Source organism: Neophocaena asiaeorientalis, unplaced genomic scaffold, assembly GCF_003031525.2.
Source record: "Neophocaena asiaeorientalis asiaeorientalis breed wild unplaced genomic scaffold, Neophocaena_asiaeorientalis_V1.1 scaffold598, whole genome shotgun sequence".
Lineage (NCBI taxonomy): Eukaryota > Metazoa > Chordata > Mammalia > Artiodactyla > Phocoenidae > Neophocaena > Neophocaena asiaeorientalis.
This window is the reverse complement of record NW_020173036.1, coordinates 1,357,082-1,371,141: the sequence shown is the minus strand read 5'-3', so window position 1 is coordinate 1,371,141 and position 14,060 is coordinate 1,357,082. Positions and strand designations below refer to the sequence as shown.

Sequence of the window (14,060 nt, the reverse complement as noted above, 5' to 3'; positions counted from 1 at the left end):
GCGGAGGACACAGCCACAACCCGCCAGGCCAAGGGGCCGCCGCCGCCGCCCGCGCCGCCCGCGCCGGCCGCCACCTCGGCCTCGGCGTCCCACGGGTCCTCCCGCACCTCCACCTCCTGCAGCAGGAAGCGGTCGGGCCCGGCCTGGCGCAGCACGTCCCGCAGCCGGGCCTCCGAGAGTTCCACGTGGCCGCGCAGATCCTGCAGGAACATGCGGCCGCCGTGGGCGCACAGCACCTTGGTGAGGAACGAGCATACCGTGGGCTCCGCCATGGTCGCGGCCCGGCTCCTTGTGCGGAAATCCGAGGCGGGCACACTCCTCCCAGTCACGTCCACGACTACAAACCCCGTTCCCGGGGCGGGCCGGGGGGAGGGTGGGCGAGGGGCGGCCGCCTGCGGGCCGCGGCGCAGAGAGGCGGGCCCCGGCGCCTGGGTCCACCCTAGGCGCGAATCGGGCGGGGACAGACTTGATTGAGCGCCTGCTCTGCGCCAGGCACCCTTCAAGGTTAAGTCCTCGCCTGGAGGGGCTCGTATAGTCGGGGGGAATCTGAGATACTGGTAAGGGCTACAAAGAAGATGAAACAGGGAATGTGGTGGAAGGTGCCTAGCTGGACGGCGTTAGGTAGCTGGGAGAGTAAGACCTCAGGACCTAGCCACTAGCCACAGTTGAGCATTTGAAATGTGACCAGTGCCAGTTGGAACGTGCTTCAAGTGTGAAATACACATACACCGGATTTGGAAACTTTAGAATGCAGAGAGTGTAAACTTCATATTCATGATGTTAAACTGATAATATTTAAATAAAACGTTATTATAATTTCATCTGTTTCTTTTACTTCTAATGTAGCTATGAGAAAATGTAAAATGGCTCACTTTATATTTCTGTTGGACAGCACCTGTTTAGACCTGTACATTAAGGAGCTATCTTTTTGCCCAACACCACGCTGATTTAATGACTATTTTTTGAGCCAACCGCTAATGCAGCAAGAGTATAAAGATGAATAAAACATAATTGAGGAACTCAACTAGCCGAGTTGCTGTCTTTAACAGGGCGGTTGTGAGGATTAAACGAGTTAATGTCACATAAAGAAGCCAAAGAGGGAGGCCACTTTAGCTTCCAGATGCCAGAAGACCTTCTCTGCCGTGTTAAGAAATTTGGATTTACGGAAGACTTTGGGGAGCTACTGAAGGAATTTCCGCTGGCGAGTGACGGTGATCCCTCTGCCTAGAATGCTCCCCCGCACCCCCTTCTAGATGTCTCCTTTTTGTCATTCAACTCTGATCTTAAATGTCTTCTCTTTAGCAAGGCCTTTCCTAAAGTAGCACCCAGGTCTCTGCATGGAACTTATCACTCATGTTTTACTTCTTACTTATTTATATATTTGTAGAATTCAAACGTGTGAAAGCAGGAATTTTGTGTGTCTTATTCCTTGCTGTGTCCCCAACACTTAAAAACAGTGCCTGGCTATATTGTAGGATAGGTGTTTTTTATTTTGTTTTTGTTTTTTAAAACATTTTGTAGTAGACAATTTTTCAAGCAGGAAATTAGAGGACAGTGAAATAAGCACCCATATATATCTATTTCCTCATGTTATAAAATCTTAACACCTCGTCCTATTTTATTTGCCTGATTGTTTTGGCTGAGAACTTGTAAGTTTCCATTTCAATTTCTAGATAATTCAATCCTCAATACTTCAGTAGGCATGACTTTTAAAAATGGTAAATTTTCCTACATAATCCTAACATCATTTTCATAATTAACAAAAGTAACTGTAACTTTCCTTAACACTTCTAATGTAGGATAGGTGTTTTAGAAAGATCCCTGGCAGTAATGAGAATGGATTTCTAGAAAAGCAGGACAGGATAAGGAATAACAGAAGAGAAACAGGAGTTGAGGGATTATCATCTCAATTTTTATTGTGTTGTTTGCAGTGGGCAATCCAAGAGAAGATGCTCACTGGGCAGTTGTATTTACAAGTCAAGAGCTTAAGAAAGATTGAAGAGACTATCTATTTGAGTGACATCAGAGTACTAGTAATCGGAGCTGTGAGAGTTGATAAGGTCACTCAGCAAAAATAAAGTGAGGAACAGATATGGGAGGATAGAACCTTGGGGAGCAGCAACGTCAAACATTTCTGAAAAATTGAGAGCCTGCTACGGCAAAGTAAATAAACAAATGGAACAAATAACTAAGTGGAAAAACTCAAACATCTGCTCACGCTTGGTTTGATGCCACTTTGTATATTTGAATGTAGGTGTTTTTGACAGCAATGAGTTGGCTATACATTGTTTTATTTACATTGAAGTCCATATCAAATGGCACATTTTACCTTCACTTTAATCATATCTATGTTGCCATATAAAGGTTTTCTCTCTCCATCCAAAGCTTTATGATTAAAAACAAATGAGGGGCTTCCCTGGTGGCGCAGTGGCTGGGAGTCCGCCTGCCGATGCAGGGGACACGGGTTCATGCCCCGGTCCGGGAAGATCCCACATGCCGCGGAGCGGCTGGGCCCGTGAGCCATGGCCGCTGGGCCTGCGCGTCCGGAGCCTGTGCTCTGCAACGGGAGAGGCCACAACAGTGAGAGGCCCGCGTACCGGAAAAAAAAATAATAATAATAATAAAGAAAAACGAATGAGTGGGGACTTCCCTGGTGGCACAGTGGTTAAGAATCCACCTGCCAATGCAGGGGACACTAAGCCACCGCAATGAGAAGCCCGCGCACCGCAACGAAGAGTAGCCCCCACTCGCCCCAACTAGAGACAGCCCACGCGCAGCAACACAGCCAAAATAAATATAAATAAATAAATAAATTTATTTTTTAAAAAAAGAGTGGAGAAGGGCTTTTGAAGGAGTGACTGATAGGACAATTCTGCTGAAGATCATTTACATTTTTTTAACTTTTGTGCCTCAGCCTGGCCCTGTTCCCACCCCTAAGGTGCGTCAGCAGTTTCCAGCGTCTCCCTGTCTCAGCCCTTAGACAAAAGATGTGCCAACCAACTGCAGGCTTCTGCATCACAGCCACCCCACCTTCCCCTGGCAGTGTGCTAAAGGCTCCTTGGTCATTGAGTCCTGGAATGATGAAGCTGGAAGGGGCAACACACATCCTCTATCCCCCATTGAATAAACCGGTGTCTGCAATTGATTACCTTTTTGGAGATACCTGGAAATAGAGCAAATAAAAGCAGCAGAGCCAAAATTAATATTTATTTCCTTTTATTAGATAATCTCAAATGGAGCTTGGAGAAGAACAGGAAGGAATACAACTACTGAATTACAAGAAGTTGAGCTTACTTTATTCAACAAAATTTATCCAATGTATCAGCATATCAAGCGGGCAGCTAGGTATCTGGGGTGGCACAGTGAACAAGACAGGTTGACTCAGCTCTCATGGAGCTCACACTCTAATGCGGAAAGCAAACAACGTCAGGTTGAACAGATGTTTAAAATGAACAAAGCAAGGCGCAAAGTGTTTTAAAAACCAGAGATCCGGGAGGCAAGCATCCAATTTAATCTATAGAAGGACTCCTTATGGAGGTTAGTAAGCTAATCTAAAGATGCTAGGTGTTAACTAAGTGAGTGGTTCTCACTGTGGTACTTTAGAAATTGATGGATTGTTGGCTTCACGATAATTGCGGACTTTTACTGGCATTGAGTGGATGTAGCTAGGGAAAACAGATGCCCTGCAGTGTATGGGTTAGTCCCACACAAAGAATTATTCGGTACCCTATACGACTTTCTAACGTCCTGTTGGACATTTATGTAGGACTTACAGCTCGCCTGAGAAAATATAATTCCTTTTTTCCTCTTAGACAATCTGTAATTTGTCTTGTCCTATTATCCTTATTTCAATTAACGTAACTACGCTCTTTCCCTTACCACATACAGAGATGGTATATGGTCTGTTAGGACTTACCCTAATACTGGTTTTCATTCTGGTGTCACCCATACTAATAATCTTTCCTTCTCCTGTACTTCTTTACGGGAAATAGCCTCTGATCGACTCTTAAATCCAAACCTATTCACTATAAGTAGAAGTAGGTATCTATTTCATGATGTCGTATAGCGTGGTCATGCTGGAGCATTTACACATTGATATTCATTTTATCTTCATGACAAACTTCTTTCCTTCTGTTTCTCCATTATAATAGATAGGGCAGTAAATTGATTTCTTAAGAAATTCATGTAGATTGTAGTATCTGAATCATCTCAGGACAGCAAAGGGGATGTTACAAATTTGCTCTGAAAGAGGTGAATAGATCTGATAGGGTTTGTGGTTGCCACCACAGTGGCAGTGGGGGAGAGGGCGCTACTGGCATTTAGTATGTGAGAGCCAAGTATGCTGAATACATTGCAATACGTTGGACAGCTCCTCACAATAAGTAATTATTCTGCATGCTATACGAATTTTGAATGTCTCACTAGACATTCGTGTATGACCTAGAGCTCGCCTGCAAGAATATAGTTATTTCCTCATTTTCTCCATTTCGACAACCTGTAGATTTTCTCTTTTTTTAAGTTTATTTTATTTTATTTTTTTTTAATTTATTTTTATTTTTTTTTTTTGCGGTACGTGGGCCTCTCACTGTTGTGGCCTCTCCTGTTGCGGAGCACAGGCTCCAGATGCGCAGGCTCAGCGGCCATGGCTCACGGGCCCAGCCGCTCCGTGGCATGTGGGATCTTCCCGGACCGGGGCATGAACCCGTGTCCCCTGCATCGGCAGGTGGACTCTCAACCACTGCGCCACCAGGGAAGCCCAGTTTATTTTATTTTATTATTTTTTTTAATTTTTAAATTTTTTTGGCTGCACCACACAGCACGTGGGATCTTAGTTCCCCAACCAGAGATCGAACTACTGCGCCCTGCATTGGGAGCACGGAGTCCTAACCACTGGACCACCAGGGAAGTCCCTAGATTTTCTTGCATAGTATCTTCATTTCAGTTAAGGTGGTTTCGTTCTTTCTCTTATAGAAATAAGTATTATCATATGCAGATAAGTTACTGTATCACTAGTTTTGATTCCAATGTCCACTCGTATCCCTGCTTTTTTATTTTCCCATACTTCTCTATGCAGAATAGCTTCCGATCTCCTACCTTCTTTTAAGTTCAGATTTATTCTTTATAAGTAGACGTAACCGTCTGACCTTAATGAGGTCTTGTAGTATAGTTGTGCCCAAGTTATGGACCTTTCATTCCCTTTTATGTTGATATTAATTTTATTTAATTTTTACTTTCCTTCTAAAATTGTTTACAGGTAGAGTATATTACCACTGAATCGCATTTTGAGGATAATGAAGAGGATGTTACAAAGTATTTGTCATTAAAAAAAAAAAAAAAAAAAAAAGGCAGGAATGCTGGGTGAGAACCACCGAGCTGGGTTAAAAGGGGCACCGAAGAACTGAAAGAAAGCCAGGGTGACTGTGAAAGAAAATAAATGAGAGGATAGGGAAGGGAGAGAGCATCTGGAGCCATGATGATGATTTTGAACTTTATTCTAAAGGCATGATCAGATTTGTGTTTTGAAAGTAAAAAGTTTTAAATTCTTGCTGCTAAGCAAAGAACAACTTAAAAGGCGACAAAGAGATATTTAAAGAGGAAAACATGGGAACTGCTTAGATGTGCAGGGGGAGGGAAAGAAAGGATGACTTCTACATTTCTGCTTGAGCAGATGTTTTTCTAGGGGAAAAACTGATTTGTTTGAGATAGGCAGATGGAGAGCTCAATTGTGGACATGCTGAATTAGAGATGGCTGTGAAAGATCCAACTAGAGATGTCCAGTGGGCAGTCGGACAGAGTTGGATAAATAGCATCTCTACAACGTGAGGGTCAAGATCAGGAAGTGAAAACTCCAAAACAGAAGCTACCATGAAAAAAATAAGTGAATGAAAATATTTTTGGCAAGCCTCTCAAAAAATAACCCTACCCTAAAACATATCTTATACATTTGTTACTGTTGGAGCCCTTTAAAGCCAAGGAGCTGTAGAGATCTCTGCACTGCTCTAAAATCTGATATAAAATCAACTCTAATGCTAATTAATTTTTATAACATACCTGCTGGAAGGAACTGTAACAGGATATGTTGGCGACTCCTGTGCAATGTTGAAAACGAAAATCGGAAGGAAAACCCTGATTCATAATAAGAAAGGAACTCTTGTTCCAGGCACCTCAGCTGCTCTAAAAACTAATTGTGCTGCAATTCCACACAATCCATCATATTTAGAAAAAGAAGCCCCTAGCAGGTGCGAGGCTTGTTTGGGGCACTGTTCTCTTCGTTCTGATTCTGTCTCACTAGGAAACTCATCTCACCTCCTTAGGGGCCCATCCTTCAGCAGATGGCCCTGCTCCTAATTTCTTGACGAGCCTCAACTGCCACAGGGAACGACTACAACAGCTCTCAGATTTCTCAGTCGTGCTTGTGTGAATCTGGTTACTGCAACTCAGTCCCCCCAAAATACCAACCAACACTTCATGGAAGTCTGACCTGAAAAAAGCCTTCTCTATAATCATATTAGTTAGAATATAAACGTCTACTTTGCCATAATTTCATAGAGCCCAAATGGGCAGTTAACTCCAGTTGGTTGCTTCTCTCTGAGCCCCACTTAGCAGCTTTTTTTATTGAATTTCAGAAAGAGTCAACCTGGATGGAGTGTCCTAAATAAACGTAGAGATAAAGAAATGCATGCCCCCAAATCAGTTTCACCACAAAGAAAAGGTATAATACTGCAGTTATGTCCGTGCTAGTATTTAAATTGCCCTTACATTTTTTCCCCCAGTGTATCCCTAAGAATTTTCTGCCAACTTTTCACAATCTTCCATCCAAGATTTGCTTGTACTGTCTTATGTCTTTACTTCAATAGGCATTTTTAGATTTCTCTCAAATTTCCCAAATTAATTTTCTTTCAATTTAACCAAAACAAAACCATGTCATGCAATAAACTAAAAGAGTAGTTGGGAGAGAAAGTTTGCTGCAATTACAGAAGTTTTAGAAGTGAGCCTTTACCAGTTACATCTAAGGCAGTGATTCCCAAACTTTATGACACGTTTCAATCCTCTTCCTGGCTCTCATCCCCAGAAAAAGTGATTTAGTTGGAATGGGGTGAAATCTGGACAGTGGAATGTTTTAGAGCTTCCCAGATGATTCAGATGTGCAGCAAAGTTTGGGAACCACTGATCAAAGGCATTTATAGGAGAGGAAATGTAAGTTTAACTATTATCTGGGGCAGTCTGGTTCTATAAGTGAACAGAATAGTTATGGCATCCTTTATGACGCTGTAACCAACATTTCTAACTAATCACGCAGGCTTTGTCTGTTTCCGTATATTCAATCACATATTCTGGGTAAATCTGATCTTTCTGAAAGATGATAAAAACAGAGGGATTCAACCTTGTATCCACACAGCTGTCATACTGCAGAGGAGGGCTCACGTAAGCCTTATGTCCTTCAATAAAACCTCCAACCAGGACTCGGGCTACAAACATAACGATGTTTTTGGGATCACACAGGCAATTTTTATGGGAATTAATGGCATCTTTTGTGAAGTAATTTCCTAGAAATAATCAGAAAAAGAAAAAGGTTAAGAATTATTATAAAAGAAGATATATAGTTTATAAGATTATTTATACATAATCACATGATAGGCATTGACCAAGTATGTATGTCAGCAATAGCTTACTGATACTTATAACTTTCCTTTGTACTTAAAAAAAGTTCATTATGCAAGTAAACTTGAATACAGTGTGTAACCCTACTGAAATAACAGAAACATTTGCTACTCTGCAGGATTCACAGGTATGGGGTTAAGCCACCGGATACAATGAGCATCTGCTGATATCACAGTGGCCCAATTCATGCAAGGCAAGTTGAATTGTAACTGATAAACCAAAGATACTCTAACAGAGTATTATATCGTGTACATTCTAAGGAGGAAAAGTCATTTACTACTATGGGAAAGTTCTGGAAAAAGGCAAAATGGGGACGAGATGTACCACGAGCAAACAACTGACCCTGGCAGAGCTCTTCAGACAGTTGATCCATCGCCTCAATTCTAAAACCACCTCTGATAATCACTGATGTTTCCAAACTCAGCAGATCAACAACCATTTCCTGACAAATTAAAATTTCCTGTTTTTATTTTTATTATTGCCCAGTGTTTTTCTGCCCTTTAAAGGAGTATATATTGCAAATTCTGATTTTCTATGCAAAAATTAATAAGTAAAATGAATCTGCTGTATTTACGATGACACATGTTTAATACATTTTTCTTTTATTTTGCTTGGTATTATTGATTTTTTTTTCATACTTAAGATGTTTGAATTCCAGAAATATTGCTTATCCCAAATAAGTCAGATACAGGCCATTCTGGGTAAATGATGTTCAGCTATATTTAGAATTAAAAACTAAAAGTCTGGCTATACTGACCTACCATTTACACTCCCACTCTCCTTCCCAAACACAGTTAATGGCCTGGTGGGAATACTCTCACACTTGTTTCTATGTATTTACATACACATATGTACATAAACTCTGATAAGTTTTATGTTTATTTATTCCTAAATGGGATCATGCTATGTGAACTGTTCTACAACTTTTTTTCCTACTTTAGTCCAAGAAATCTTGCTATGTCAGTACATCTAACCCCAACGCATTCTTTTTAATGGCTGTATAGGATTCCACTGTAAGAATGCATAATTTAATTTAATTAATCCTGAAATTAACTGATGAAAGTGTAGGTTGGTTTCACTTTTTTTTTGTCTATTACCAGTCATACTTCTACATAAATGCTAAAATATCCTAGTAAATATACCTTTGAGAACCCATATAAATATTTCTGTAGAACAGACTGCAAAACTATAGTGGCTGAGTCATAGGATATGAGCATATTAAAGTTTGATATCACAAACCGCCCTCTAAAAGTAATCTAAAAATGTTACCACCAATAATAAAATCCTGTTTTCTCCACATCCTTGCCAACATTGGATATTATCTATCCTTTTAATTTTTTTTTTTTTTTTTTTTTTTTTTTTTTTTTTTTGCGGTACGTGGGCCTCTCGCTGTTGTGGCCCCTCCCGTTGCGGAGCACAGGCTCCGGACGCGCAGGCTCAGTGGCCATGGCTCACAGGCCCAGCCGCTCCGCGGCATGTGGGATCTTCCCAGACCAGGGAACGAACCTGTGTCCCCTGCATCGGCAGGCGGACTCTCAACCACTGCGCCACCAGGGAAGCCCTATCCTTTTAATTTTTGTCAATATACTGGGCAAAAAGATCTGATTTTAATATGCATTTTCTGAAGACTAGTATACTGAGCATCTTTTCATATGCGTATTGGCATATTTCACATATGAACTGCTTTTTCATCTTTTTTTTCTCTGAACTGCTTTTTCATCTTTTTTTTTTTTTCCTGTTGTATTGTCTTTTTCTTACCGATGTGTGACCAAAACAAGCTTAAATTCAAGAACTAGTAGGTCCATCAAGATCTTTTTACAGTCTTAGGCAGTGAGCCAATAGGTACTTGGAAAATGACCAGGGATACAAACAAAAGTCAACCCACCACATTTCTATTGTGCCACCCACTCCTCTCTGTGCCAAAGATGCTCCTTCACCTGCATTCTGTACTGCTCTGTTATAGCCTCCGCAAGCAAACTAGGACTAGAGGCTGTGCCCTCATTTTTTTTTTTGGCGGTACGCGGGCCTCTCACTGCTGTGGCCTCTCCCGTTGCGGAGCACAGGCTCCGTGGCCATGGCTCACGGGCCTAGCCGCTCCGCGGCATGTGGGATCTTCCCGGACCGGGGCACGAACCCGTGTCCCCTGCATCGGCAGGCGGACTCTCAACCGCTGTGCCACCAGGGAAGCCCCATACCTCATTTCCTAAGTGTCTACAAAGAGCAATTCCTCGTATGTCAATTTCTAGAACTTCTAAACAATTCAAGCTGTTTTGGAATGAAATCTTTCTAAAGCATACACACCTCTCTGATTAAAAAAAAAACAGAACAAACTCATTTTACCCTTTATTTTACTAATACCTCAGATACAGATACTAATTCTGACATATGGTGTTCTAACAGAGGGATGCCCTGTTGAGTTACTAAGGTGGATAGAGCTGTTTTCTCCTATACTAATGACTCCAGCATGAGAAAAAAAAATTGTGTTTGTGCCTTGTAGATCATTTTTCCTCCTTTTCCGCTTAACAGCTATTAACTTCCTTCTTGCTGCCTGCCTCTAGTATCTCTTTATTCCCACTCCACACACGTGCTGGGCTGAGAAAGAAAACACTGCTATTGGCATAAGATAAAATGGATTCTGGGGAGCTCCCGAGGATAAACATACATGATCTTTGGCACAGAAATTTTATGGCAACATGGGCTACTTAATACACAGTTATTCACTCTTTCAGACCCTGAGTGACATTCCAGAATGCTAACATTTACAGATAAGTGAATTCCAGTTATGCATGTAAAAGGTGTAAATAGTATGGAATTACTGGTAAAAACAGATTTGACTTAAAGCAATTGGAATTAACCATAAAACCTATTTTCGACATTCAGGGATAGCTGTACATATGTCTTAATGGCACTGCGGTTTTTTTTACAGTTGTTCAATTAAATTTTTTCTACTAAGAAAGTCTGAGTGCTAATATGATTATTTTTGTTTATCAATGATAACTGAATGAAGAATGACTCTTTATACAGGCATTATAGATCTTTGGAGGACATTTTTATCATTCTCCATTGAGAAAAGAGTAACCATCACCCTAAATAACTGATTTTTAAAAGAAAGCATCTGGCTTTTTTTCTCCTTTTTTTTCTTTTCTTTTTTTATGGAACACTTCACGCATTTGCGTGTCATCCTTGAGCAGGCACCATGCTCATCGTCTCTGTATCGTTCCAATTTTACTATATGTGCTGCTGAAGCGAGCACAGCATCAGTTTGTTTTTAAATCATGCTTATATAATCTGGAGTCTACATAAGCTTAAATGATCCAAACCAAAGACCCAACCTTTTAGCCCACTCTCCTAAGACCTGGACTCTGTCTTGTTGCAAATACCCCTTTCAAGGAACAGATCCTTTGAAACCCAACATCCTCTTCCCTCCTTCTGCCACTGCGTGGCTGTAGGCCACCCTCATTTCTGGCCAGGACTCCTGAAACAACCTAATTGTTCTCTCCACGTGCAATCCTGGTCCTGCCCATCCTCTCTTCACACTGTAGCCAGAGACATGTCATTTCTTTCCTAAAGCCATTGGTGGTTTGCAGTTGTCCTCAGGATAAAATCCATCATCCCTTTAGCATGGCTTGCAAGGTCTTTAAGGATCTGACCCCAACCTACGGCTACAACCTCACCTTTCGTCACTCTCACCACACCTTAAGTGTGCTGTGCTGTGCTGTCCACAGCCTCCCTGGCCTTTGTCAATCTCTCGTCTTCATAAACACTCTTCTCTCAACTTTTTTTTTTTTTTTTGCATAGCTAGCTTTTGTTTGTCCTAGAGATCACACTTACACTTCACAATGTGCTGATTTTCTAGGGTCTGCTTTGATTCATTTTTTCATTCATTCAGTATAACTGATATAATGGGATAATACTGTCAAAAATATTATGCTTTTTTCCCTCCAATTCTTTATACACAACTATCCTTCATTTAGCCAGACACATACTTTGCCTCAAAGAGAATTAGAATCTTGGAAGGAATATATAAGGACAAAGAATTATGATCAGCTTTTGATTACCAAAATAGGATCTAGAAATACGTGGCAAAAAATGGCAGACTTTGTTAACTAGAAAGAACTCTGAATAAGACCAGGAGAAGGAACCGTCTCCTGGTTGAGAGTCAAAAAGGGCCAACTTGCCTCTGACTCAGTCTTTCAGGGACCTAGGGTCTGGGCCCAGAGGGTGGTCAGTGGCTAAAAGTCAGAGATGACAGGGGAGTCCAGGAGCAGAGGAATGCGTGTGTCGCACTCCCTGGTAGAACACCAACATTCCAATGCCCTGGAGACTCTTTGGAGTTTTCTACATAGACAGTAAGATTATCTTGACATTTTTGTTTCCTTCTTTCTAACCATTTGGCATCTTGAGGTACCTGGGTGGCAGAATCTTGCACCCTGGATCCTAAACATGTTCCCTGACCATATACATGTCCCGTCTAGGGTCTTGAATCCAGTTGGTATCAAGACAGGTCCTTCCTTGCTTAGCCGCCCCCCAAACAAGTGCTTCCTTTTCTAATTTCACTTTGCTTCTGCTTTTTATCCAAATCTGGGTTTTTATAATCTCCTCTGCTGTTAAGGTGGGTGGCTTTCACCTAACTGCTGCAGTTCTTCTCCTCAATCCGGTCTGATCAGTTCTGGGCCACCTTCCAGCCTGTAGGAACTTGCTTACTCACCTGCCTTCCACTCTTCTCCTCTATGTCCTGTTACATGCCTGGTTTCCAATGCCAGTTTATCAAGATGTAACCCAGAGCCCTTCTATCCTTCCAGGCATGTCTTACCACCTCTTACACATAGTCATGTATAAATTACACAGACAACAGCCTATCCAGAGGGGTTTCACGTGTGCAACAGGGGTTCTTTTTTTTTCCCTCAGAGAGTAGCCATCTCTTTGAGACCTGCCCCTTGGCCTCTTTTAGGATAACTGCCTGATCTTTTCAAGATTATGGGCCCAGTGGTTCATACCAGTGTATCTAGACCATATTAACAGCATCATGGGAGACAGGACTGGAAAGCCAACATTAAAAATAAACACAAACAGGGGCTTCCCTGGTGGCGCAGTGGTTAAGAGTCAGCCTGCCAATGCAGGGGACACGGGTTCGAGCCCTGGTCTGGGAAGATCCCACATGCCGTGGAGCGGCTGGGCCCGTGAGCCACGGCCGCTGAGCCTGCGCATCCAGAGCCTGTTCTCCGCACTGGGAGAGGCCACAGTGGTGAGAGGCCCACATGCTGAAAAAAAGAAACACAAAAAACACAAACAGAACAAAAACACCCCCTAATTCCACGTAACAGGAGACAGGCCAAGGAGCAGGACCCCTCCCTGACCTTCACAAGGGAGAGTGGCATGGGGAAAGGTTCCTTGAGGAACACCCTGCACGTCCAGAGAACTGCAGGCACCCTCCTCGCCTCTTGCATCCATGCTACACAAAGGCGTATACTTGGCCATGAACAACTCTCCCCTTTCACCAAATTAAAGGAAGAATGACAGCCAGTGAGTAACACTGTCAAGTCATCCAAATACATTTCAGAGCGTTTCAGCACTCTTCTGTTCATAAAAGAGGAGAAACAGACTAAGCATCCAAGAATGTCACTATTAGGGTCAGTTATGGCCAAGACCCGGGAGCACGTATATATATATATACCGTATTTCCATTCTCTAGGAGAAATATTTGTTTGACTTCTGACATAAGCGACTCATGAGAGGGCTTCCCTGGTGGCACAGTGGTTGAGAGTCCGCCTGCCGATGCAGGGGACACGGGTTCGTGCCCCGGTCCGGGAAGATCCCATATGCCGCGGAGCGGCTGGGCCCGTGAGCCATGGCCGCTGAGCCTGCGCGTCCGGAGCCTGTGCTCCGCAACGGGAGAGGCCACAAGAGTGAGAGGCCCCGTGTACCACAAAAAAAAAAAAAGAGAGACTCATGAGAAACTGATGGGTTTAAATGTCACACCTGTTATATTTCACTCAAGATGGTTACTCCGCTATCTCCAAACATTTCTCAGTACGTATTAGTGATGTGTTTAAACTTAAGAAACTTAAGAAATGCTCATCTAGTCATTCCCCAGCTTAAAACCCTTCATTAGCTTCCCCTACCCTGGGGTCAAGTCTATTGCGTGGCCATGTCTTGGACCAATTATTCCTGACTCTTTGAGGCTGGTGAACCCCACCTGTTCTTAGGAATACCTCTCCAACCTGTTCAGGTGTTCACAGGGCCTGTTCTTTTCATCTACAGCAGCTGAACATTTGCAATCATTAAATTATGTAAAATAATGGTGTCGGGGGGAGCATGTCCAACTTGTTCGCCACTGCGTCCCCAGCATGTAGCACATAGAAGGCACTCAAAAATATTTGTTCACTGACTGAGGGGCT

At 42.5% G+C, this 14,060-nt stretch overlaps 2 protein-coding genes and 1 non-coding gene across 4 annotated transcripts in view; all 3 read right to left on the bottom strand.

The window, feature by feature from the left end:
* The window catches only part of ZC3HAV1L (ZC3HAV1 like), an 8,811-nt gene extending 8,539 nt beyond the window's left edge, over positions 1 to 272 (bottom strand). Inside the window, exon 1 of the mRNA XM_024742521.1 lies at positions 10 to 272. Coding sequence (XP_024598289.1) covers positions 10 to 272 — 263 coding nt within the window. The remainder of the gene's footprint in view (positions 1 to 9) is intronic.
* Positions 273 to 4,798: 4,526 nt separating this feature from the next.
* The window catches only part of ZC3HAV1 (zinc finger CCCH-type containing, antiviral 1), a 59,644-nt gene continuing 50,382 nt past the window's right edge, over positions 4,799 to 14,060 (bottom strand). For both annotated transcript variants that reach the window (XM_024742498.1, XM_024742499.1), the window contains exon 13: positions 4,799 to 7,547. In XM_024742498.1, the coding sequence (XP_024598266.1) occupies positions 7,285 to 7,547 (263 nt within the window). In that variant the 3' untranslated portion in view covers positions 4,799 to 7,284. The remainder of the gene's footprint in view (positions 7,548 to 14,060) is intronic.
* On the bottom strand, positions 10,809 to 10,915 carry LOC112398127 (U6 spliceosomal RNA). Its single transcript, XR_003002925.1, has one exon. It is a non-coding gene; the product is annotated as a U6 spliceosomal RNA (small nuclear RNA).